The sequence below is a fragment of the Equus caballus genome, chromosome 7, assembly GCF_041296265.1.
Source record: "Equus caballus isolate H_3958 breed thoroughbred chromosome 7, TB-T2T, whole genome shotgun sequence".
Taxonomy (NCBI): Eukaryota; Metazoa; Chordata; class Mammalia; order Perissodactyla; family Equidae; genus Equus; species Equus caballus.
The window spans coordinates 50,016,016-50,041,519 of NC_091690.1; the positions used below are offsets into that span (position 1 = coordinate 50,016,016).

General features: G+C 42.2%; 1 protein-coding gene across 5 annotated transcripts; it reads left to right on the plus strand.

Annotated features, from left to right (window-relative positions):
* The first annotated feature begins 5,483 nt into the window (after positions 1-5,483).
* Positions 5,484-25,195, plus strand: LOC111774448 (zinc finger protein 709-like). Of its 5 annotated transcripts, XR_011440964.1 has the most exons (6): positions 5,518-5,650; positions 6,430-6,698; positions 18,232-18,358; positions 18,564-18,624; positions 19,012-21,607; positions 23,305-25,195. XR_011440964.1 is itself a non-coding variant. In XM_070274054.1 (5 exons), exons 3-5 carry the CDS (start codon positions 18,325-18,327, stop codon positions 20,906-20,908), a joined length of 1,992 nt encoding a protein of 663 aa, XP_070130155.1. In that variant the 5' UTR covers positions 5,518-5,650; positions 6,430-6,698; positions 18,232-18,324; the 3' UTR covers positions 20,909-23,071. The 5 variants fall into 5 exon arrangements, 3 of the variants coding, with proteins under 3 accessions (XP_070130154.1, XP_070130153.1, XP_070130155.1); XM_070274054.1 differs by lacking the exon at positions 23,305-25,195 and having other exon boundaries at positions 19,012-23,071; XR_011440963.1 differs by lacking the exon at positions 6,430-6,698 and having other exon boundaries at positions 5,520-5,650; positions 17,577-18,358.
* Positions 25,196-25,504: the final 309 nt, after the last annotated feature.

A 25,504-nucleotide genomic window follows, 5' to 3' on the forward strand; every position in this document is an offset into this window, starting at 1 on the left:
ACTATAGAGAGTAAAGAAATAAATGTAACAAGATATTATTGGTTCTAGCATTAGTAGATGTAATCTGCATCAGAATAATACCACAAAAATGGCAAAAGAGAATAGAGCTCTATATGAGTAAAGATTCTGTGCATCACTGGAATGAAGTTGGTGTGATCTGAAGCTCCTTCTTATAAATTAAGAAGCGTGTGTTGAATAGTAGAGCAACCCCTAAAGAAGAAAGAACTTCAAAAACAGAGTGAAGAAGTCATTTAAAAATTGTGATGCTACATTAGAAGATATTCAGTTAATGCAATAGAAAGCCATAAAGAAGGAGAGGAGAGGGGCAGCCGCATGGCCGAGTGGTTAAGTTCGCGCGCTCTGCTTCAGTGGCCCAGAGTGTCGGTTCAGATCCTGGGCGCGGACACGGCACCACTCATCAGGCCATGTTGAGGCGGCATCCCACACGCCACAACTAAAAGGACTCACAACTAAAAATATACAACTATGTACTGGGGGGCTTTGGGGAGAAAAAGGAAAAATAAAATCTTAAAAAAAAAAAAGGAGTGGAGAAACTAAAAAGAACATGAGAATTGTATAAATTAAAACTAAAAAGGCAGGTGTCATTGCAACTAGGTCAGGAATACTAAATGCGATTCCATTACACGATCCACGCAGGAGGAAGTGATTGTCACGTCAGATTAAAACAAACAAACCATGATCTAAATACATAGTCTGTACAGGAAGCGCACTATAGATTCAAAGATACAGATTGCAAGGAAACGCAGGGGAAATTGTACGTCTGGATTCAGCCCCCCAAACTCAGCTGGAGAGATGACACAAATATCTAGCAAAATAGACTTTAAAACAAAAAATATTACTAGAGCTAATAAGGAACATTGTATCGTACCTGTGGGGTGAAAGTTTATGGCCTGCAACTAAAACAGAACAAAGAAATAAATTTATAGGCGTTAATGCCTATACTAAAAAGGAAGAGAGATCTCAAATCAGTAACCTACCCTTTGCTTTAACCGGCTTGAAAAGATGAGGTACCAAACCCAAAAGCAAGAAGAAAAGGAAACAAATTAGAGAACTGAGATGAAATGGACAAATTCCTAAAAGACAGAAACTACGGAACCTACATCAAGAATAAATGGAAAATCGGAATAGAAGTAAACAAGTGAAGGGGTTGAATTGGTAAACAAGCGACCACCCACAAAGTAAGGCCAGGCCCAGATTGTTTCATCACAGAAATCTCTGAAACCTTCAGAGACCCTTAATACCAATTCCCCACACACTCGTCTAAAAATCAGAATGGAGAGAATAATTTGCACTCATTTTCTGAGGCCAGTTGCAGCAAATACCAGCAAACCCAATCCAGAAAGATAGAAAAGAATTACGCACCATGAGCAAGAAGGATCTATTCAAGGGATGAAATGTTGGGTTAATATCCAAAATCCATTTATGTCATCAAGGATATCAACAGACTAAAAAGTAACAATGGTGTCACATCATTTCAACAGAACGCAGGGAAAATAACTGACAAAATGCAATACCCTTTCATGGTGAAAGCTCTCAGATTACCAGGAATTAAGGAACTTTCCTAACGTCATAATGAGCATCTATGGAAAAGTCACAGCTAGTATAATATTTAATTGGAAAAGATTGGCTGCTTTCCCCTAAAGAAAGGAACCAACGAAGCATGTCTGCTCTTGCGGCTTCTATTCCAGAATGTACTGGAGATTTTAGCTGGAATCTTTATGCAGCAAAAGAAAAGAAAATGCATAAAGAAGGGTTAGAAAGATGTAAACCTATCTCTACTTCCAGCTGAGCTATCTTGGTTTTAGAAAAGTGTCAGGAATCCACTACAAAGTTTATTAGAACTGATAATTACAGTTAGCAACATGTTAGGATACCAGATCAAGATATAAAAATCAATTGTATTTCTATACACTTGCAATGAACAATCTGATAATGAAATGAAGAAATGCATTGACAATAAGTTCAAAAGAAGAACATCTTTGGAATAAACTTAGCCAGAGAAGTACAAAATGGATGCCCACAAAAGTGCAAAATATGGGCAGAAGAAATTAAAAAGGTATAAATAAATGGCAAAACCTCCCAAATTCGTGAATCAGAGGACTTAACATTGTTGAAATGGCACTATTCCCCAGATGACCTGAGATTCAGCACATACCTGTCATTGATGCCAAGTGATTCCTCTACACAAAGTGGCAGGCTCGCTCATAAAATTATGGGAATTGCAAGGGAGTCAGAGTAGTCAAAGCAATCTTGGAAAAAGAAAAACAAAATGGTAGGACTAACATTTCTTGTTTTCAAACTTTGTCATATGCAACGGTAATCAAGAGTGTGTGGTACTAACACAAGGACAGACATACAGATCTATGGACTAGATTGAGATTTGAAAACTAAACCCATACCTCTGTGGTCCACTGATATTTTTTAAAATTGCCAAGAACGGGGTAAGAATATTCTTTTCATAAACGGGTGCTGGGCAAGTGGATGGCCATATGCCCAAAAAGAGGTTTTATCCTTATATGAAATCACATACAATAATTTACAATAAAGGATGAAGACCTAAAACTTAGAGTAAACAATAACACAATCAGATAAAATATAGGAAAGAACTTAAGCACCTTGGGTTTGGCAAAGAATTATTAGATAAGACACCGAGAGCAAAAACGGGAAAAAAATACGTTATTTGCACTTCATCCAATCAATCACTTTTGTGCTTCAAAGGACCCCATCGAGACGGTGAACACACCCTTTGCAACTCTTGTGACTACTGCTGTGAATGAAAAATTATTATGATGGTATGAATGCAACATGGCAATTCTTCTAAATATTACAAACTGAGTTATCCCTGAACTAGCAATGCCGCTTCTGGGAATGGCAGCAGATTTGAAAGCAGGGACTTCAACAGATATACGGCCACTGCTGTTTATACTAGCATTTTACACATTTGCCACAAGGTGGAAGTAACCCAGGTGCCCTTCAACGGATGAATGGATCAAGAAAATCTGGCACATACATACAATGGTGTATCATTCAGCTTGGAAAAGAAAGCCAATTCTGACATGGGCTACAACTAAACTGCACACTTAAAAACGGTTGAAAATGTAAATTGTATGGTATGCGTATGGTACCACAATCAAAAGCAGAAATTTTAAGGCAAGAGAGTCAAAACACAACCTACAGAATGGAAGAAAATTCTGCAAATCGTAATTCTGTTAAGGAACTTGTATCAAAAATACCTCAAGACCTCTTCAATCTTAATTAGAAAAAGTCAAAAAACTCTATTTAAATATGGTAAAGGATCTGAATACACTGTTTTCCAAGGAAGACAGGGAAATGCTCAAGAACATATGTAAAGATGCTGGGCATCCTTAATGAGGAAGGAAACGCAAATCAACACCCCAGTGAGATACCACTTCACCCCCACTAGGATGGCTGGAATCAAGATGTGAGGTAAGAAGTGTTGTTGAGGATGTATTTAGAAATTTGAACTCCCACACGTGGGTGGTGAGAATGAAAAATGGTGTAGTTACTGTGGAAAAGGCCCTGGGAGTTCCTCAAATATAAAAGCTAAAATTACCATGTGACCCATCAATTCCACTCCTGGGTACTTAGTCACATTGTGTGTGTGTGTGTGTGTGTGTGTGTGTGTGTGTGTGTGTGGTGGTGAGAAGACTTCATCCGCTGTCTTAGCAAATTTCAAGTATACAACTTGTATACATATATCAAGTCATCGCACTGTGATCTCTAAATATGGACAGTTGTGTTGTTCAGTTATCCCTTGATAAAGCTAAGGGGTGGAGGAAGAGTTTCCAGCTGCATCCGACATTCATTCAAAATGACGTCATATTTCTTATATCAGGGAAGGTAAGTCAACGGCCTTAGATCTGGATGTTACAGCCGTTAACATTTGAGAGGTCTCTTGGGACAAGGGCAAAAACTGATCTAAAATAAATTTCCTTCCAGTGTCATATGTACACCTGAGACTTTAATGAACACATGTCACACCCTGGGGTTACACTGAGAAGAGTCCTTGCACCCAGCCTAGGCTGTGGCATTCAAACTTCCCACCAGAGCCAAGTGTATTGGGATATTTTATCTTTTTTTTTCTTTTTTGGTGAGGAAGATGGGCCCTAAGCTATCTGTTGCCTTTCTTCCTCTATTTTGGATGTGGGACACCGCCAGAGGGTGGCTTTCATGAGTGGTGTGTAGGTCCACATCCGGGATCTTACCCTGTGAACCCTAGACCACCTGAAGCAGAGTGTGTGAACTTAACCACTACACACTAGGCCAGTCCCCATGGAATCTTTATCTTAAGGAGCAAGTGAGTGGGGTGGGGAGGGATGGGTGGAAGGCTCATTGCTAACAAGGATCACTGAATAAAAGGGAGCCTGACCCTTTTTCACAGATGGTGAGGTCACATTTAAGTGTCAGTGTTTCTCAACAAGGGTCAGAGTTCCACGGTTGGCCTCACAGCCTTATCACAAGCCCATGGCCCCTAGAGGACATAAGATCTTATTATTTCCACGTGGCCTGGCCCGGGTCACCCTCATGGTCTGTGATGAGGATTATTTCAGGCTGATTACTTTTAAAAAAAACTGCAGATGGGAAGGAGGCTCTGAGGAGTGGAATTTGCTTGCCGTTTGATGAGAGACATTTCAATTTGTGAAGGAAGTCTCCATCTCTGGGGGTGTCTCCCTCTCTGCACCAGGAGGAAGCGGGGATGACCTTATCTCTAGAAACTCTTAATAGGGACGGCAAGGAGTTAAGTGTTGTTTATTGTGCTTGTCTGGTAACCTCATGTAGCTGACTCCCCTCACCATCAACATCCTCCAAGAAGCACAGGACATCCTGACTTAATCCGGTCTGATTCTTATCTAAAGTTATAGAACCCAATAACCAGACCCCACCTGCACTGACATTATTTTAATGACTTGTTTTTACATGTTCTTTCCTTTGTCTTGTAAAGAGACAACTCACATACCTATACCTTAAGTTTAGCTCCAACCCTCTACATACTGCAGCAGCTCTTGCTGCCCGTGGGTCCTGTCCCCAGGCAGCAGCTCTTTACTGTCCATGGGTCCTGTCCCCATGGTATTCCATACTATTCTCTGAATAAAAGAGCACTACTGCTAGACATTGAGTGTACAAGAAATCCTTCTTCGGACTCCCCTGCTCACCGAGGCTGCATCAGTCTGTACTTGCGCCATTTGAAACTCAGTCAGTACTTCCCCCTGCACACCTGGACTCCTGAGTTCACAAAGGTGGAAACAATAGAGGCAGCCCCAGGTCAGGAAAAAGGTACGTTTAAATGCAGACGTGCAAAGTGAGTCTGGTTCCAGCCCGCAGCCTAGGCGGGTTTGGCTGAGCTCTGCAGCCTCCCCCCTGCTGTCACTCTGGCATGAGGGGCGGGGCGTTTGGGATCTTCCAATCAGGGGAGGCTCTGGGGCAGGAGGGTGGGGCCGTGCACTGGACTTCCTGTGAAGGTGGCTTCCGGCTGCTGTCGCGCTGCGGGTGACCTGTCTTCTGCCGTAAGTGTCCTGGTGGCTCTGCCAGAGCCTCTGTCGCACTGTGACCTGCACTGACTGTTGGGGTCGTAGGAAGGACTCAGGAGGACCCAGCAGCCCTGGAAATGGTGAGTGTGCGGCCCCGGGGCGAGGACACGGAAGGCGGGGCTTGTGGGAAGCGGCGGGGTGGGCCCGGCCTCTCGCGGTCCCTTCCGGGGTCTGCGTCCCCGAGTCCGCTGTGGCGCCGCTCGGTCCTCAGGCCCCTCCGGCCGCAGCGTGGGGGCGGGGCCGGCAGTCGGGCCCCGGGCGTCCTGTGGTCACTGCGCGCGGCGACTGGGGCCGGAGCGTCTCTGGGCCGCTGTGCGCCAGCAGCCCCGCGTGTCCCAGACGGTGCGGGGCCCGCGGGAGGGCCCGCAGGACAGTCGGGCCTCGGGCTTCGGGGTCCGTGCGCGGAGGGCCTGCGGTCTGTGGGTCCCCAGGGCCTCCTTTCTCCGCAGGGGGCACCTGTTTTCTCTGAATTTTCCATATATTCGGGGAACCGGGTCTCAAATCCCCAGTCCTTTCCCCACAGCTGCTCTTCTTGGGACTGAAGGCAAATCCGTAAATTTTCACATGCCTCCGCGCACTCCCAAAGCCACTTCCCCTCTTTGATTCACAGGATCCTTATCAACACTTGGTCCTCCATGGCGCGTTTCAACCAGAGCCAATATGTTAACCGTTTATCATTATCCCCCAGAGCCCTGGATGGCTCTATTTTTTTTTTTTTTGTAAGATTTTCTTTTTCCTTTTTCTATCCAAAGCTCCACCCCTCACATAGTTGTATATTTTAGTTGTGAGTCCTTGTAGTTGTGGCATGTGGGACGCCACCTCAGCATGGCCTGATGAGTGGTGCCATGTCTCCACCCAGGATTCGAACTGTCGAAACCCTGGGCCACTGAAGCGGAGCACGCGAATTTAACCACTGGGCCACACGGGGGCCCAGGATGGCTCTATGGTAAAGATTAGATTTGTCTGTGTGATGCGGCCTCCGGGAGCAGAGAAGTCGAAAGAAAGATTCCTTGGACTCTCAAGGTCTGGCAGTAGTGCTCCCTCATTCAGAGAACAGCGTGTGGACAGGACCCATGGGCAGGAAGAGCTGCAATGGATTGAGGGCAGGGCTAAACTTATAAGGCATAGGTATGTGAGTTATTTCTTTACAAGACAAAGGAAAGATTGTGTGGAAAAGTTGTGGGGCCGGCCGGTGGCGCAGCAGTTAAGTTCTCACGTTCTGCTTCGGGGGCGCAGGGTTTGCTTGTTTGGATCCAGATGCAGACATGGCACTGCTTGGCTAGCCATGCTGTGGCAGCATCCCACATATAAAGTAGAGGATGATGGGCACAGATGTTACCTCAGCGCCAGTGTTCCTCAGCAAAAAAGAGGATTGGCAGCAGATGTTAGCTCAGGGCTAATCTTCCAAAACAAAAACGTCATTAAAGTGGCTGGTGCAGGTGGGTTTGGTTATTGGGTGGTCCTGTACCTTTAGATAAGAATCAGCTGGGATCAGGTCAAGATGTCCTGTGCTTCCCGAGGATGATACAGATTGGTATGCAGGGCAGGACGCCTTGGGCTTCTTTCCCTGGGGCAGCCTCCATCCTCATCATGTGGATATTGTACATGAGAGGAAAGCAGAGAATAATCATCTGGAACCTCACTGCAGGAAATCCTTGTGCCTCTCCCCAAGGATCATCTGGGCCCAGACATCCCATGGGAAGTGCTTTGGGTGGAGGTTCCTGTTGAAAAAATGTCCTGGGCGATCGGTCCCATTGGAATCTGCCCACCCCACATTTGTGAATGAGAAAAAATTATTCACTTATTTAAGTCTCGGTTTTTCAATAAGGGTAAATACATTTACTGAACAGACCTTGGAAGACACTATAAAATAGTTCCAAACAGGCAACAAAGAGGTGAATTTCAGGAAAAATATAATATTCGTTTGTTACATTCCATTTGTTAAGAATATTTGTTTCACTCTGTCTTCACCTGAGCATGTGTAGTAAGATTCTGAGATCTGTTCTTTACTTTTGGATGTTTTCAAATGAAATTCCAGGGCTTAGACATGCTGACCACAAGCGTTCAAGTGTGATGTCTTGTGACAGAAATAATGTCACCACAGGACCAGGAACAGAGTTGTCATCCCAAAGCGTGCGTCTTTGGCATAAGGGCTATTTTGAGCTGGTGATTATTAAAAAAACAGCAGACAGGCAAATCTCAGAAACCTAGAAGTTACTCTTTTGTAAGGGAAATTTACATTCTAAGAGAAACGTCCCTTTGTAAGGGTGCCTCCCTCTGTGTGCCAGGGAGGGCAGGATGACTCTAGATCTCTAGAAACTCTTACCAGTGGAGAAGGCAATGAGTTGAATCTTCATGACAACTTCACCCTTGTTTATGCTGTGTTTCCTGCCAGCCGCCCATCCCTAACCCCATCTTAACAACAGGACCTTAAAGCTCTTTGTCACAGGAGGCAGCCAGCCAGGAGCCTGTGCTGAAGAGAAAGTTTTGATCTGCCAGTCAGGCCTCACCCTGCCAGGTCTTTGCATCCCAGCTGGCCGTCCCTGCTCCCTTAAGCCTCAGCCCACGCTTTGGATGAGGGAGACGGAGTTGAGAGCCTGTCCTCCTGTATCCTTGCCAATGGATCAACCGTTCCTTTTTTCAAAGCCTGGTGTGCCGTGGTCTCAGCTTCTGTGCACATCAGGTTGCGAGACATCCCTCAGTTAACAGTAATAATCAACTGACATTATTTTGCTGAATGGAATAGATATTTGAGGTTTTCTAGTTGAAGTGGTAGAAATACCTTATACTTTTCTTCCCTATTTTCCATGGAAGGACTGGGTTTAAGTGATTTTGCTGGATTATTCCAACACTGGGCTTGTTTGATTTAAAATAACAATGATGTTGCAGAGCATCTCCAGTGGGGAGCAGAGGCCCTCAGTCCAAGACTCAAGCTAAGGCCCCCTTGAGCCTGCAGAGGGAAGGCCTTGCAGACCCAGTTGTCCTTCCTGGGGAGCCTCCCCCTGCAGGTGTCCTCCTGCTCACACCCCCATGGAAGGAGCCTTTATCCTGAGAGGAGCTGCAGAGCCCTGGACAGCTGGGGGCGCACGTGCTCATGGGGTGGGGAGTGATGCCCTGTCTGAGGTTGTGGTTGTGGTTCTTAGGCCTGGACATTTTAGAGATTGTTTGAGTTTTGCACCCACACTGTAGGTGCACTGAGAGTGTAATCTACACAGTGAGGAAGTCTGTGAAGATCAGGTGTTCCATCCTGTGGACAAAGTGTTCATGAATTTTGAGTTCATTTGCTTCAGAAGCTTAAACTGAATCCTGCTGAGAGTTTCCCCACATGTGAGAGTGGGAGTCTGAGGGAGGCAGTGCTTCCATGCTCACAGGAGAGGCAGGGTGTGTGGGGCTCCCAGAGTTCATTCCTGTGGCTGCTCAGGTGTCCCCACCCTCCTTCACCAGGGACTGACCCTCTCCAGAGGTTCTGCCTCAGTGGGGAGAGTCTACACCTCCAGTCTGGGAATATGGTCCCTTTCTGAGTGTGGCTTTCCTTGTGAACTGCAGGCCAGCAGGCTGCTTCTATGAGCTGATTGGAATATTCCTGTTTCTGTCCTCGGATTCCTTGATCAGTTGAAGATTGAGATCCTCTGATTCTAGTTTCCATTTGCACTTGGCGTTTGGAAATGTAATGTCAGAGATACGATGTGAGCAAGGCAAGACAATTGTGGAAACAATTTTCTTCCATTTAGACAAGAGAACCTCAAGAGGTGAGATGGGTGTATTTCAGTTCTCAGGTGTGTTGACGAAAATAACCAATCTATAAATGAAAATTTGGGTGAGTTTATTCTGAGCTGAAATCTGAGGATTATAACCCGGGAGAGCCTTTCCACAAAGGAACAGAGCACTCCAAAGAAGTGGGGGTACACAGGGTGGTTATATTCCCTCAAAGAGGGTGTTTCACATATGATTGAAATGTTCCTCCCACAATAGTCACAAGATTGTCCTGTCAGCACAGTGCTTGATGGCCACAGAAGGTAGTGGTCTGCTATCTCCGGAGGGCATAGCATGAGGCAAGTCTATTGTCTTGAGCTGGGTGGTTACAGGCGGTGGGCACAGCAGGGAGCAAGTCTATTGTCTTGAGCTGGGCGGTCACAGGCGTGCACCACAAGCAGTCAGTTCCTAGTCTAAGGAAAGATGCTTAATCCTTAAAGAAATGCCAACGTTGGGAGGGGAAGAGAAGTTGCACCTTTATCTCAAGGGCCTTTGTTCTTGCCATGGGGAATATCGAAAGCAGATGTACAATGCATGCTCAACGGCCACAATCAGGCCCTTTTGGAAAGACAAGGTCAGGCCGAATTAGGTTTACCCAAAATGGCTTCCTCGTATACCCCAATATCTCCTATTACTTTCCATTTTTATTTGTCAGGTGCATTTTCCAGGTTTACGTCAGTTTTGTGTGTCCATGTCCCTAGAGAACTTTGACATTTAAAAGGCTATACTATTTCTAAGGCAAATGAATTTTATTTATTTTCGCATTGTTTGTGTGTGTGTGTGCATGTGTGTGTGAGAGGAAGATTGTAGCTGAGCTACCGTCTGTGCCCATCTTCCTCCATTTTATGTGGGATGCTGCCACAGCCTGGCTTGATGAGGGGTGCTGGGTCCACACCTGAGATCCAAACACACGAACCCCAGACCACTGAAGCAGAGCAAAGTGAACATAACCGCTATGCCACCAGGCCAGCCCCTGAATTCTATTTCCATGGATGTGGGAAAAGGCACTTGAATTTCTCTTTTCATTGATATGAGGAATCAGGTCAGACCTTGTGTAAATCTTTGGAATTCCTAGTTTATTTCAGGGCTTACTTGCAAACCCCTAAGGTAGTATAATATGCTACTCCTTCCTAAAAATATTCCCAGGGTAAATATAGTGGAGGCAGAAACAAGAATGCCCTTTGTCTTTTTTGTTAGAAAGGGATTGGTAAATGTTTTATGGTGTACAGTTTTATGTCCATTAGTGTTTAAAGGATTAAATCTTGGAGTGATTTCCTACGTAGAAATGTTAAAACTAAAAGTTATTTAAAAGTAATGATCAAACATAGGAAAATATGGCATATATAAATGTCTCTCCTTATTTTATTTTATTTTTGAGGAAGATGGGCCTGAGCTAACATCCATGCCCATCTTCCTCTATTTTATATGTGGGTCACCTGCCACAGCATGGCTTCACAAGCGGTGCATAGGTCCATGACCAGGATCCAAACTGGCGAACCCCAGGCCGCCAAAGCGGAGCATGTTGACTGCACTGCTGTGCCACTGGGCCTGCCCCGGTCTTCCCTTATTTCAAGTGAAGAATACATGGGAATGTTTTTTCTTTTTTTTGAGGAAGATTAGCCCTGAGCTAACTGCTGCCAATCCTCCTCTTTTCGCTGAGGAAGGCTGGCCCTGAGCTAAGATCTGTGCCCATCTCCTTACACTTTTATGTGGGACGCCTACTACAGCATGCTGTGACAGGCGGTGCCATGTCTTCACCTGGGTTCTGAAGCGGTGAACCCCGGGCCACTGTAGCGGAACGTGAGCACTTAAGCACTGGGCCACTGGGCTGCTCCCTGCATGGGAATGTTTAAAAAATTTGTAAGAGAGGACAGTAGCTTAAGACAACTTCCTGCCCACATGTCCTGCCCAACTCCTGCTCTTACTCCAGCCACTCTCGACTGGTCAGTTTTGCTCACTGCTTCATCATCCTGTTAGTGTTTCTTTATATAAAAACGAGCCAGTGTGAATGCCTATTTTTGTCCCTCAAGTTTGTTCTTCTAATGAGTTGCCAGGATTTGATGCTGATGATGTTTGATGACTGAACACTTAAGCCTCATCCTCTCTTTCCCCTGGGCCTTCCGACCTGGACAGGCTGATGAGAAAGCCTGGAGGCTCCTGCACTGTGGGCTGCTGCTTGCTGGGCAGCTCCTCCTGGGCGCCGGGCTGCCCTTTGTTGCACTGTTGACCCCACCAAGCCCAGGTTCTAACTGCAGAGGACACTGAGTTGGCAGTTTTGGAAATTCCTGTCCTCTGTGGGCAGGAGTCTGTGAATCTGGCCCTCCTTAATGTGATGTTCTGTCAGTGTCTTGGGTGGCATCTGTCTGTGTGTTGAGAGTGAAGGTGAGACTGAGGCTGGAGTGGCCTTGATATCAGGGGGAGTCTGCACTTATGAGGATGATTGTACCCTGTCACTGAGCTGACCCCATCCGATGGTCACTCCTTCAAGAGCAATTATTTCAGAGAGAAAGAAGAGACAGGAAAGTGTAGCCAGTAGGAAGCAAGATTCCAGAGGGCTCCCCAGGGCCCCTAAGTCACTCTGCTGCTGCTCCCAGCCCTGTACCTGTTGCAACAAAGATCCCGACCCTCTGGGTTATAGTGGACCAACCACAGTCTGAGTTTGGCCCAGTGAAGAGATTAATTCAACCCAACTTAAGCCCAGGCACCTGAAACTCTATAAAGCAAGCAGTTGTCTTGCCCCTTGGTGGTAAAAGAATTCTGGAAATCTCTTGACTCAGAGATCCCCAAAATATAACTCAGAAGTCACCCTTATATGTACACTAATAGGTCTACAACACCAGGACACTCTTCATCCAACTTGGGGTTCTGCTACTACTCATAGTGACCATGGCACTTCTCACAGGATCCAGTGCTGTGCTCTCCAACAAGGCATTCAATGGAAGTTTCCCCTCCCCTGTGGGTCTCAGGCTCCTAGAGCCAGACTGGCTTATTGAAATATGTTGAAGTTGTTGCACAACTAGAAGGACCTATGACTAGAAGATACAACTGTGTATTGGGGGCTTTTGAGAGAAGAAGAAGAAGAAGAAGAGATTGGCAACAGATGTTAGCTCAGGGCCAATCTTGAAAAAGGAATAACTTGAAGTCAGTTGAATGAGAGGTGTCCTGTTTCAGTAAAAAAGGGCTGACTTGTAATGTCTGTCTTCATCCTTTTTTTAAAAGTCTGCATGTTTTTTAGAGCAGTTTTAGGTTTACAGAAAAATTGATTAGAATTTAGCATTTCCACATAACCCTTCTCTCTGCATCCTCACAGTTTGCACTTTTTCACATCCGGTATCACTGTGGTACATTTCGTAGAATTTCCAAGCCCATGTGGACGCATTACAGTGCACGGTGCACATTAGCATTGACTCTGTGTGTTACACACTGTGTGAGTTTTCACAAATGTGTAATGACGTGGACACATCATTTCTGTATCATGGAGTGTAGTTTCACTTTCCTGAAACTCCCCTGTTCTCCACCTATTGACTCGTCCCTCCCTCCAACCTCCAAATCTTTCACAAGTAAAGATGTTTCTAGTGCCTCATACTTTTGTCTTTTCCAGAATGTCATATACTTGGAATCATACACTACATAGCCTTGTCACATTGGCTTCTTTACTTAAGAACTGTCTTTTAAGGTTCCTCCGTGTGTTTCCATTTCTTGATACCTCACTTCTTTTTATCATTGGATGGTGTTTCATTGTTTGGATGCACCACTGATTGTTCGATACTTGAAGGACATCTTGTTGAAAATTCTAACTCTTGCCAATTATGAATAAAGTGCTTCTAAACATTCTTATGTAGGTTTTGTGCGAACATAAGATTTCAGCTCATTTGGGAAAATACCACGGAGCGTGATTGCTGTCTCTTACTCTGTGTAGTGACAGTGTATCTTATTCTGAAAGGAGGTTCCGGTCTTGCAGTGTGGGTGTTCCAAATCCCATTTCCACCCGCGATGAACTAGGATTCCCTGTAGCTTTGCATCTTCACTGATATTTGCTGTTCTGAATATTTTGACTTTTACCCATTTCATAAGTGTCTAGAGCTGCCCACTGTTGTTTTCTTTGCAATTTCCTAATGACATTTGATGTGGAGCATGTTTCATTTTGCTTATTTCCCATCTAGATCTCTCCTTCAGTGAGCTGTCTGCAGATCTTTTGCCCATTTTTTAATTGCATGTTTTTTCTCTTACTATTACAGTTTAAGAATTCTTTGCATATTTCAGATACCAACCATTTAACCAATAAATGTTTTACAGAGATTTTCTCTTACTCTGAATTTGTTGATCTTCTCTTTACTCCATCTTTTTCAGAGGAGGAGTTTTTCGTTTGACTTAAAATTGTAAAATTTTTTGTTTTTTCTTTTGTGGACCTTGCTTTTTGGTTTTCTATGTGAAAATTCATCAAGAAACACAAGGTCATCCAGATTTTCTTCTGTGTTCTCTTGTAGGAGCTTATTCCTTTGGCAATTTACATTTAGATCTGTGATGTGTTTTGACTTAATTTTCATGAAAAGTGTGAGGCCTGTCTCCATTTGTTTTGTGTGTGTGTATTTGCACGTGGATATCCATTAGTTCTCCCACTGTTGCTTAAAATGTTTGCTTTTTCATTTGAATCTCCTTTCCTTCTTTGTCAAAGATCAGTTGACTCTATTCCTGTGGGTCTAGAAGGAAAGCAAACTTGCTGTACTCTCTTATTAATCCCAGGAGTCGTTTCTGTCATTGTGAGTTCTTCCAGTTGTTGCATAAAGACAGTCATATGAAACAAACCCCGAGAATTCAGCTACAGGATTTGTGAAGGTGTTCTTTCTCAAGAAGTGGAAGTTCTCCTCTGTTACTGGTTTATCATAAATAGATATTGCATTTTCTCAAATCTTATTTTATGTTCATTTCCCCTCCTTTCCTTTCTGATATTACTAATTTGTGTCGTCCCTCTCTTCCCTTTGTTATCTTGAGTGCATATTTCTCAATTTTGTTGGTTTTGTGAAACAAGCAACTTTTTTCATTTCCTCCATTGATTTCCCACAATGACATTCATTTCCTTTCTTATTTTATTATTTCTTTTATTGTGCTTGCTGTGGGTTTAACTTGCTCTTCTTTTTATTCTTTGCTAAGGTGCATGCTTGCATGAGTGATTAGAGATCTTTGATTTTTCCAGTGTATTTGTTTGATGGCATGGATTTCCCCCTGGATACTGCTTTCGCTACATCCAACAACATTTGCTATGTTGTGTTTTCCTGTTTTTAATTCAAAATAATTTTTAGTTTTTCTTGAGACTTCTAGTTTCATACTATGTATTATCAAGAAGTGTATTTTTGAATCACCACACTTTAGGGGGTTTTCAACTATTGCTGGTATTGCCTTCTAGAGGAATGCCTATGTGGTATGGGAGCCTATTTTGTATGATTTCTGTTCTTTCAAATTTGTTAAGGTGTGCTTTATGTCCCAAGGTGTGGTTTGTTTTGGTGAATGTTCCGTGTGAACCTGAGAAGAATGTATATTCTGCTGTTCTGTGAAGTATTCGCAGATTACAATGAAACCCAGCAGTTTCGCAGGGCTGTTCATTGCACGTCTGTCCTTCCTCACTTCCTGCCTACTGAAATGTCTAATTCTCGATGAGGAGGTGTTGACTTCTACAGCTGTGGTACTGGATTTGTCTCTTTCTCCTGCATTCGGTCAGTTCCTCCCTGAGGTGTGTTGCCCCTCTGTTGTTAGGCAGGTACACATGCAGCGTTGCTGTGCCTTCTCAGAGAATAGGCCCCTTTATCCGTACCTGCTGCCCCTCTATCTCGGCATTTTCCTCAGTTTGAAATCTGCATTGTCTATGATGTCTATTCCTCTGGCAGCTTCCTTTGGACTCGTGTTGGCATGGTCTGTTTTTCTCCATCCCTTTACCCTTCATCTCTCTGATTTTATACTTAGAGTGGGCTTCTTGTAGACAGCATACAGTGGAATTTTTTGAACTCTATTACTGTGTCTTTCAGTTGTAATGAGACCATTGATGATTAAAGTGGTTAATGATTCAGTTGGATTAATATTTACCAAAATTTTAGTTTTTCCATTTTTACCCTTGTTTGTTTTTGTCTTCTACTTTTTTGCCACCTTCTCTGGTTAAAATTGAGCATTTCCTGTAATTCTTTTTTTCCCCTCTCTTAACATATCAGTTACACATTTTTTAAAAGACACATTTTTGTTGTTGCCCTTGAGATTTCAGCATACATTTACAACTAACCCACCTCTCTGCCGAGTAACACTGTGCCACTTCACTGTGTGCAAGTACCTCTTAACACACTGCCCCCAATTTTCCTTTCCCTGTGTCTTGTGACATTGCTGTCATTTGTGTCTCTTGTCCATTAGCTTCTCATTACCAAGTTCATTCTTCCTGACAGTAGTTTAAATAAAGTGTCATCTGTTGTATTAATTATAAGAAACATAAGAGATATGTTCCCTCATCTTTTCTTCTTCTAATCCCCTACCTTTATCATTTACATTCTTTCTGATAAACTTTCCAACAATTTCATTCCAAGTATGTGTACTTGGGACAAATTTCCTCAAATTTTGTCTCAGAAAGTCCTTATTTCTTCTTTGTACTGAAGGATAATTTTCCTTGACCGAATTCTAGGAAAGTGAGTTTTATTTTCAACTCTTTAATTCTTTCAGTCTCCTCTGCTCTTGTTGCATGGTTTTTGAGAAGTGGTCCAATTTAATTCAAATCTTTGTTTCTTTCTGTCGAAGGTGTGTTTCTTCTCTGGTACTTTTCCGCACATTCTCTGTGATGTTTCTCTAGTTTCAGGGTGATACCCTTGGGTGTGCACTTCTGAACTTTATCGTGTTTAGTGTTCCATGAGCTTCCTGGATGGACAGTGTGCTGGCTATCATAAATTTTAGAGTAATTTGGTGATTATTACTTGATGTTTTCTTCTGTCTCTTTTCCTTGAAGTATTCCCATTATCTGTATTTTGAGCCTTCATTTACAGAGGCTTGTCCTAGGCTTCGTGGAAATTGTGTTCTGTCTTTTTTGTTATTTTTGCCCTTGCATTAGACTCTGGGGAAATAGATTTTTTTTTTCTTTAGTACAGGCCTTATTAAGAACAGAGTATGTGGGGCATATTTCAAAATGCCATCTTTTTTTTTTGTCTTTCCCAAGTTTGGAGACTCTGGTTTGTCCTGGGACCTCAAGGCTCTCCTGGATCTAAGAAGGGTTGTTCATCTCAAGTTTGTTCATTTTCTTCTTGTGAGATCAAGAATGACAGTTTCTAAGCTCCTTAGGCACAGGATCAGAAGTTGGCAGGGCATCATCCAGAGTGGCTGGTCAGGAAACACTTCCTCTTGAAGTTTGACAAAGGAAATTTTATGTTGTTTTGGAGGAAACCACTGTTAAATCCTTCATGTATTTTATAAACATGGGCAAATTTAACATCAAACCATTGTGTACTTCAAGGATCTCCCTTGCAATCTGCAGCTCTTTTGATTTTTTTCCTAAAGATTTGCACCTGAGCTAACAATGGTTGCCAATCCACCTGTGGGTTTTTTTCTGCTTTTTCTCCCCAGATCCCCCAATACATAGTCGTATATTGTAGTTGTGAGTGCCTCTGGTTGTGCTGTGTGGGATTCCACCTCAGCATGGCCTAATGAGCAGTGCCATGTCCACACCCAGGACCCACACCAGTGAAACCCTGGGTTTCCAAAGTGGAGTACGTGAACTTCACCACTCAGCCACGGGGCTGGCCCCTTTCTGCAGCTCTTAACCTACTCCTCAAGGGGAGCAAAGCTCTGGTACACAGTTAGCATTTGACCAGAAGGAGCTCTTGTGGCAGTTTATTATCTCACAATGTGTGCTAAAATTGGTGAGAAGTAGCTTTCAGGAGCATAAGTATAGTGATCTTATGGTCTAAGTTTTCATGGCTTCTTCCTTGTGCCTGAGCTCTCAGTTCATAATAATTCCAGCCCCATCAAATCATCCAGAGTGAGAAAGGTAGAACTGAGTCTATGATAGATATTACACAAGTCAAAAGCAGTGTTTCGCCACGAGAATATTTACATTCAGCCAGCTGCATCTGCTTATGTGTAATGGCCTGGAGTAGTTTAGGACAATGTGGGCAGCTGGGCTTGGTCAAAGTGTGATTTCACAGGCCTCCTGGACTCTCAGTTTGGTGATTGGATCAGATCAAAAAGCTTCCAGTTCTTCACTATGTTTTGTTTTCTTTTTTTTTTTAGAGGCAGATTAGCCCTGAGCTTACTACTGCCAGTCCTCCTCTTTTTGCTGAGGAAGCCTGGCCCTGAGCTAACATCCGTGCCCATCTTCCTCTACTTTATATGTGGAATGCCTACCATAGCTGTGCGTGCCAAGTGGTGCCATGTCCACACCCAGGATCCGAACTGGTGCATCCCGGGCCACCGAGAAGCACAACATGTAAACTTAACTTCTGCAGCACCAGGCCAGCCCTGTGCACTATGTTTTTATTCACTGAAACATCCCATAGATTTCACCCTCTGCCTCATGGAGTGCTGTAACCTGTGGGTAATATGGAAGAACATGAAAGAAGTTTTCTTACGAAGAATCATTGGTCCACAAATGATATGTGTTTCATTTGTATAGCATTTGAGTCATTTCCCAACATGTTCTGGAACTTGTTCTTAGAGAGAAATCAGATGGAATGTGATCACAGTGAAAATGTGTATTTCCGTGTGTTGACAATATTGTTAAATTGATGAGCATTGTGTATAGAAAAGAGGGAGCTTGTGATGATCACACATAGAATAAATGTTTGGAGATAATAGAATCCCATCTAACCTTCCTAGAATTGCACTGTAGATCCCCAGTGCTGTCAGGCTCATGTATCCTACTCTATACACATTTGTGGTGTTTCAGGACTCAGTGGCCGTTGAGGACGTGGCTGTGAACTTCACCCCAGAGGAGTGGGCTTTACTGGATCCCCCACAGAAGAAACTCTACAGAGATGTAATGTGGGAAACCTTCAGGCACCTGGCCTCAGTAGGTAAGAGTGAGGACATTCCTTCACGTCATCAATTAGAGAACAACTGGTTTTTGCCCATCATCAGTGTTCTAAGATGTAGAATGTGGAAAGGGGAGGTTGTTAGTAAATAAAGTAGAAATGGCCATAGATTAGCATAGACTTAGAATCTAGAAATTTTTGTCTAATTTTTAATATTTGGAATAAACTTTGTGGGTCTGCATTTCAGGAATAACATGGGAAGACTGTGATCTTCAAGATCAGTACAAAGACCAGGGGAGAAAAGTAAGGTGAGTCACACAATAGAAAGCTCTGTCTCATGTGAGAATCCTTGTATGTTAAGAAATTGTTTTAAAATAGAAAAAACAAAACAAATAACCCTTGTTTCAAATTTAGCTATTCTTAGAAAATTTTCACCAAATATACTTTCTGAAATGTGATCCAGAGGTTCAATTTTTGCAGAATATTTCACTTAGAAATAGTATTAGTGAACCTTATCTATGAATATCACTGTTTGGAAAATAAGGGTGAAGTCCTCTTTCAGGAAATTCAGTATATTTAATTACAGAGAATTCACAGAAGGGAGAAAACATAAACATTTCCTATCAATCATAATAAACATAAATATAAAATCATTAATAGAGAAATCATTAATGATATCCTTGTCATTTTTACAGAAAGCACAGGGTAGGGAGACTCTGTGAAAGTGAAGAGGATAGTCAGCGTGGAGAAAACTTCATCCTTCTTCCAAATCTCAGTCTGAACAAGAAAACTACAGGAGCTATACCATTTGGATGCAGTGCATGTGGAAGAGTCTTCATGCATCACTCATCCCTTAATGCGCACATTAGATGTCACACTGAACATAAAACATACGAGTATCAAAAATATGGAGAGAAGCCATATAAATGTAAGAAATGTGGGAAATCCTTCACTTATCACAGTTTACTTCAAAGACATGAAAGAACTCATAGTGGAGAGAAACCCTATGAATGTAAAAAATGCAGTAAAGCCTTCACTTCTTCCAGTTGTCTTCAAAGACATGAAAGAATTCATACTGGAGAGAAACCATATGAATGTAACAAATGCAGTAAAGCATTTACTTGTTCCAGTCATCTTCGACTTCATGAAAGAATTCATACTGGAGAGAAACCCTATGAATGTAAGAAGTGCAGTAAAGCATTCACTTCTTCCAGTTGTCTTCAACTTCATGAAAGAACTCATACTGGAGAGAAACCCTATGAATGTAAAAAATGCAGTAAAGCATTCACTTCTTCCGGTCATCTTCACAGACATGAAAGAATTCATACTGGAGAGAAACCATATGAATGTAAGAAATGCAGTAAAGCATTCACTTCTTCCAGTTGTCTTCAACTTCATGAAAGAACTCATACTGGAGAGAAACCCTATGAATGTAAAAAATGCAGTAAAGCATTCACTTCTTCCGGTCATCTTCACAGACATGAAAGAATTCATACTGGAGAGAAACCCTATGAATGTAAAAAATGCAGTAAAGCATTCACTTGTTGGCGTTATCTTCAAAGACATGAAAGAATTCATACTGGAGAGAAACCGATTGAATGTAAAAAATGCAGTAAAGCATTCACTTCTTCCAGTTGTCTTCAACTTCATGAAAGAACTCATACTGGAGAGAAACCCTATGAATGTAAAACATGCAGTAAAGCATTCAGTTCTTCCAGTTGTCTTCAAAAACATGAAAGAATTCTTACTGGAGAGAAACCCTACAAATGTAAAAGATGCATTAAAGCATTCGCTTCTTCCAGTTCTCTTCGACTTCATGAAAGAACTCATACTGGAGAGAAACCCTATGAATGTAAAAAATGCAGTAAAGCATTTGCTTGTTCCAGTCATCTTCGAGTCCATGAAAGAAGTCACACTGGAGAAAAACCCTTTGAATGTAAAATATGTGGTAAAGCATTTGCTTGTTCCAGTCATCTTCGAGTCCATGGAAGAAGTCACACTGGAGAAAAACCCTTTGAATGTAAAATATGTGGTAAAGCATTTGCTTGTTCCAGTCATCTTCGAGTCCATGAAAGAAGTCACACTGCAGAAAAACCCTTTGAATGTAAAATATGTGGTAAAGCCTTCATTTCTACCGGTTCTCTTTCAACACATGAAAGAACGCACACAAGACAGAAATCATATGAATGTAAAATCTGCAATAAAGCATTCTCTTCTTCCAGTTCTCTTCAAAGACATGGAAGAACTCACACTGGAGAGAAACCCTTTGAATGTAAAAACTGCAGTAAAGCATTCACTTGTTCCAGTTCTCTTAGAATACATGAAAGAACTCACAGTGGAGAGAAGCCCTATGAATGCAAAGAATGCAATAAAGCCTTCACTGCTTCCAAATATCTTCGAGTCCATGAAAGAAGTCACACTGGAGAAAAACCCTTTGAATGTAAAATATGTGGTAAAGCCTTCATTTCTACCAGTTCTCTTTCAACACATGAAAGAACGCACACAAGAGGGAAACCATATGAATGTAAAATCTGCAATAAAGCATTCTCTTCTTCCAGTTCTCTTCAAAGACATGAAAGAACTCACAGGTGAGAGAAGCCCTATGAATGTAAAGAATGCACTGGAGAGAAACCCTTTGAATGTAAAAACTGCAGTAAAGCATTCACTTGTTCCAGTTCTCTTCAAATACATGAAAGAACTCACAGGTGAGAGAAGCCCTATGAATGTAAAGAATGCAATAAAGCCTTCACTGCTTCCAAATATCTTCGAGTCCATTTAAGAAGTCACACTGGAGAGAAAGCCTAAGAATGTGAGGAAAGTGAGAAAAGCTTTAGTTCTCATGCAAATGTTTGAGGATATGCACAAACACACACTAGAGGTAAAACCAGGTGGATATAAACAATTTGGGACTTTTCTTATCCCACTTCTTTCTTCTTTTTTTTTTTTTTAAAGATTTTATTTTTTTCCTTTTTCTCCCCAAAGTCCAGCTGTACATAGTTGTATATTCCTTGTTGTGGGTTCCTCTAGTTGTGGCATGTGGGATGCCACCTCAGCGTGGTCTGATAAGCAGTGCAATGTCCGCGCCCAGGGTTTGAACCAACGAAACACAGAGCCACCTGCAGCGGAGTGCGCAAACTTAACCACTCGGCCATGGGGCCGGACCCGCCACTTCTTTCTTGAAGGCAGAAAGGACTCATTGGATAAAAACATCTTGAATGTTGAGAGCATGAGAAAGAGTTCAGTTGGCCTACACCCTTTTATGTGAAACTCCCACCAAAAGGAAATGTAAACGTAAGTCATATGAGAAAGCTTCATGGAAATTAATTTGTACATGAGGTTCTAGAAAGCTTTCAACAGGAAAGAGTCGCTATCCAAGTGGTAAATATGTTATTTGTCAAGCCTTTCTTAAAGTGCAACATTAGACTGTGGATTTCTATTAATTACTTCAGAAATGAATATTGAGGTGAGATGATTCTGCTAGTCATCCTTCATAAATAGTAAATAAGATTCATAGGTAGTGCATTTCCCTTAAATCAGTAAATTTTTTATCTTTAGTTTTTTTTATAATGTTTTAATTGTTCTGTGTGAACGGGGTATTGAAACATGACAGTTTGTATTTGTTGTGATTTTCTTACTGGCCTTGTATTTACAGTTCCTGCATGTGCCTCATCCATTGTACATATTGTACATGTTTCAGAGAAGACTCCTTTCTGGGGGTGGTGGGTGGAGGAGCCTGTTTTTATTTTCTGTACTGTTAAACAGTTGGGAAAAATTTTATGCATGGCAAGTTTATCCAAGAGTGTACTTCCTGTGAATTCTTATTTTCCCATTTGGGCCTTTGCTGTTTGTCCTTCCTTCTGACTGGTATTTGGTGAATAGACTTTGAATTAAGTAGAGGCCTGTGGCAGGGCAACAAAATCTAGAGCTGAGCACATCACCCCTGTACTGCATTATGTCAGTGAGGGTAATCTGAAGAGCTAGATCTTTAAGAATCCGTCCCATTGATGGTTCCTTGTTGGAATTCCCCAATGGCCTCACTTGTGTGAGATCTGGAAGGCAGAAGCACACAAGGCCTTAGGCAGATTTTCGAGCCACCACACAGGGAGGGAGCCAGTTCCATAGGAGCTTCAAGGACACCATTTTCCATCCCTTTTTCTGGATTCTTCACCCTTCTTGTCAAGAGTATCTTGAAAACCATCAATAATTAGTTGATTTCCATTTTGTTAGAGATGCATTTTCCACCAGTTTCACATCAAAGATCCATTGGAGTTAGGATCTTTCTGTAAGGCCTCTTGTGTCCACCAGGAAGCTAATTCAGACCTTTGTGGGTGGAAGTAGTCTGTGATTCCCCTTTTCTCTAGATGATAATTGAATACGGTCTGATGTGTATAGGAAACAGCTTTGCTGTTGATAGTGCTAGTGAGTACATTTTCATCCTTCACCGTGGCATCTCCAATAGGGCATCAAAATAAGCACCTGCAAGTTTGTTTCTTTGCTTCTGGTGCAGCAGCTGCCTTGACCCAGTTCTTCCATGTGATAACAATCACCTTTCTCATGCTGGGAAGACTGTGTGTGTTTCTTGTTACTTGTAGCTTGAATGTATTCCCTCTATGTGTTGTCAATGACCTTTGAGTGTATGTCAATAAAACTACTTCCATCTGTTTGTGAAATGAACACTTCTCTAGTTGTTTCATTGATATTTCTTATCAACTGTTCCAGTCCATCCTATGTTAATAAATATTATTGTGGATTTCATTTTTACTGACTATTAATATCCATTTTTGATTATGGATTTTCAGATATACTTTGCAATGTTTTTCATTTAATCATTATACATTTTGAGTCAATTTTATCATGTGTGGACCAATTCAGGTATTTCTTCATCAGGCAACCTGTATTTCTTATTCTTTTACAGTTATAATTTTTGTCATGAAAATAATTTCTCATTCATTTTTAATCCAAAAAGTAACCACCATGTTTTTCTTCAGTGCCCTCTTCCAGTGACCTACAGGATTGCACCTGCCGTCAGAGAGGGGTGTAAGGAATTCTACTAAGAATGACCACCCCCAGAGGACCATGAGGTGTAACAGTAATGGTGCTTGAAGGACTTCATACAATATTTTGGTCTCTGTTTGTGGGTTGGACTGCTATTCAAGGAGGCAGGTTATTTTCTGTCTTCAATGATGTGAGAAGGTAAACTTAATTCTGTCTCTTGTAAACTTTTTTTTTTGTGAAGTGAATCATTGTTTTCTAGAAGGCAAAAAGAATGTAGTGAAGGTAAGTTAATTTTTAAGAAGTTCCAGTGAGTCATTTTAGTAAGAAGAAGGAAAAGAGTCATTTATGATTTGGACTTTTATCCTTTACCATTTTTACCTGTATGGTCACAAAATACTGTTAGTTTTGTCTTGGAAACTGTGTTCTTTTAATGACCAAGCTGTCGGACACTTTTCTCTTCAGCAAAGTAAGACTTGGCCTTGCAGTGGATTCAGCCAGCTCCTGGTCCTCTGGAACAGCTTTGCCTTTCCTACTTACAGTCTAAACACCGATGTATTTCCTATGGTGAATTACACACTGTTTACTGTGATGTACCTCACTGAAATACATAACTTCTCTTCTTAGCATCCTCCATAATATTTTCAATATCTCCTTTAGACTCAGCTGAGGCCTTTGAGTTTAGGTAAATTGTGAGACAGTGCAGACCCAGCCAGGGAAATACGACCACTGTGCCACTCTGAAGCCTTTCCTTCTCTGAGACTGTGCTCTTGCTGGTACAGTCAGCGTCCCTCACAAGCCGTGCAGTGTGGAGTCAGTGTACACACTGTAGCAGAGCTGAGACAGTGGGATCTGAATACAGAGCATGAAACAGACAAGTCCTGGCAGTCCTGGTGCTTCCATGTTTGTGGAAAAGCAGAAGTGATGGATGCAGTGAAGCTTTGTTTTGTAGAATAGAAGGAAGGCCTTTGAAGAAAATTTAAAAATAGCATTGAGCTAATAGGCTGAGTTGTGTTTATATCTTTTCTATGAGGGTAGGAGTGAGGGAGGATGTCATTATTATTGTTATTGACACTTGAGACTTCCTATTGATCTAAGCCACAGGTATTTGTGTTGTCTTTAGTTTTTAATGTCATTTGAGAGGATTTTTATATTACCATCAAATATTTAAAATGTTATCGTTTTTGGCATTTTCGTTTTGCTGCTCTACAGACTGGAGTGTGCAACATGCACTCCAGTAAACCATGGAGTTCCTCCCACTTAGAGAGACAGTTGCCTTCACCTGCCTTGTTCTAGCTCATCCTGAGTGAGTTCTATGGGTAGAGTGACATCTCTGCGAGTCTGCTGTGATCTCCCCGTGGAAACAGCACAAAGAGCTCTGGCTGGTTAGATGCAACCATCCCAGGAATAATTGAGTGAGCTGGGGAGAGAAGGTATGATTTTTAGTAACATCCTAATTGAGTGTAAGAGGAGACATGGGAAATTTTCAACATCTTTTCATCACAGGAGTGGCTTGGAGTCTTTAATTTCAATGATCCAGAAAGCCCCGGAGCCCAGGTAGCTAGCTGATCACAGGTTTCCTTTCTATATGCTTAGACGTCCAGCACGTGGTGTGGAAAATTGGGGAAGAGCAATAACAGCTTCAAGGTTTAAAAAAGCAAAGGGAACAGAATCTCTTCCCTTTTTTTTTAAGTGTGAACTTATGAATTGGAAGGGTTTCGTTCAAATGGACACCACAGGATTGTTCTTCTGAGGTGATGGGATTTTTTTCACCTTTTGATGGCAGTATTCCTAACATTTCTGAAAACTCATGAGAGCACTTAAGTATTTTATATATGTTATATACGTAATTATTAGAAAGTGAATATTATAATTGCTTTCATATGCTAGAAGAATGTCAAGGTCTCCTGAACCTGCATTTTTATGTGGTCAAACCTTTCCACCACTGTGGGATCCTTCCTAGGAAGATTGCAGGACTGAGATGAAGGACTCAGTCCTCAACGGGCCTTTCTTGCAACCCCGGCTTGTTTGAGAAAACACCCCCTAGGGCTGCACCTGCCTTCAGCTCAGACTCATAACTAAGAGTGAAGTGAGAGGGCTCCCAGACTTTGCTTTGAGTTTAAGTCAGGTTCGTGGACAGATCTTTGGAAATTCTGAGGTCAGAAACGTAAACAAAGTATCCCAAGCAGAATCTGC

Bases quoted from the DNA above. Each gene is read 5' to 3' on its own strand.
- LOC111774448 (XM_070274052.1), top strand. From the start codon at position 18,196: ATGTATCCTACTCTATACACATTTGTGGTGTTTCAGGACTCAGTGGCC. The intron at 18,359-18,563 runs GTAAGAGTGAGG...TCTGCATTTCAG, and splicing joins CAGGCACCTGGCCTCAGTAG to GAATAACATGGGAAGACTGT. The intron at 18,625-19,011 runs GTGAGTCACACA...TCATTTTTACAG, and splicing joins GACCAGGGGAGAAAAGTAAG to AAAGCACAGGGTAGGGAGAC.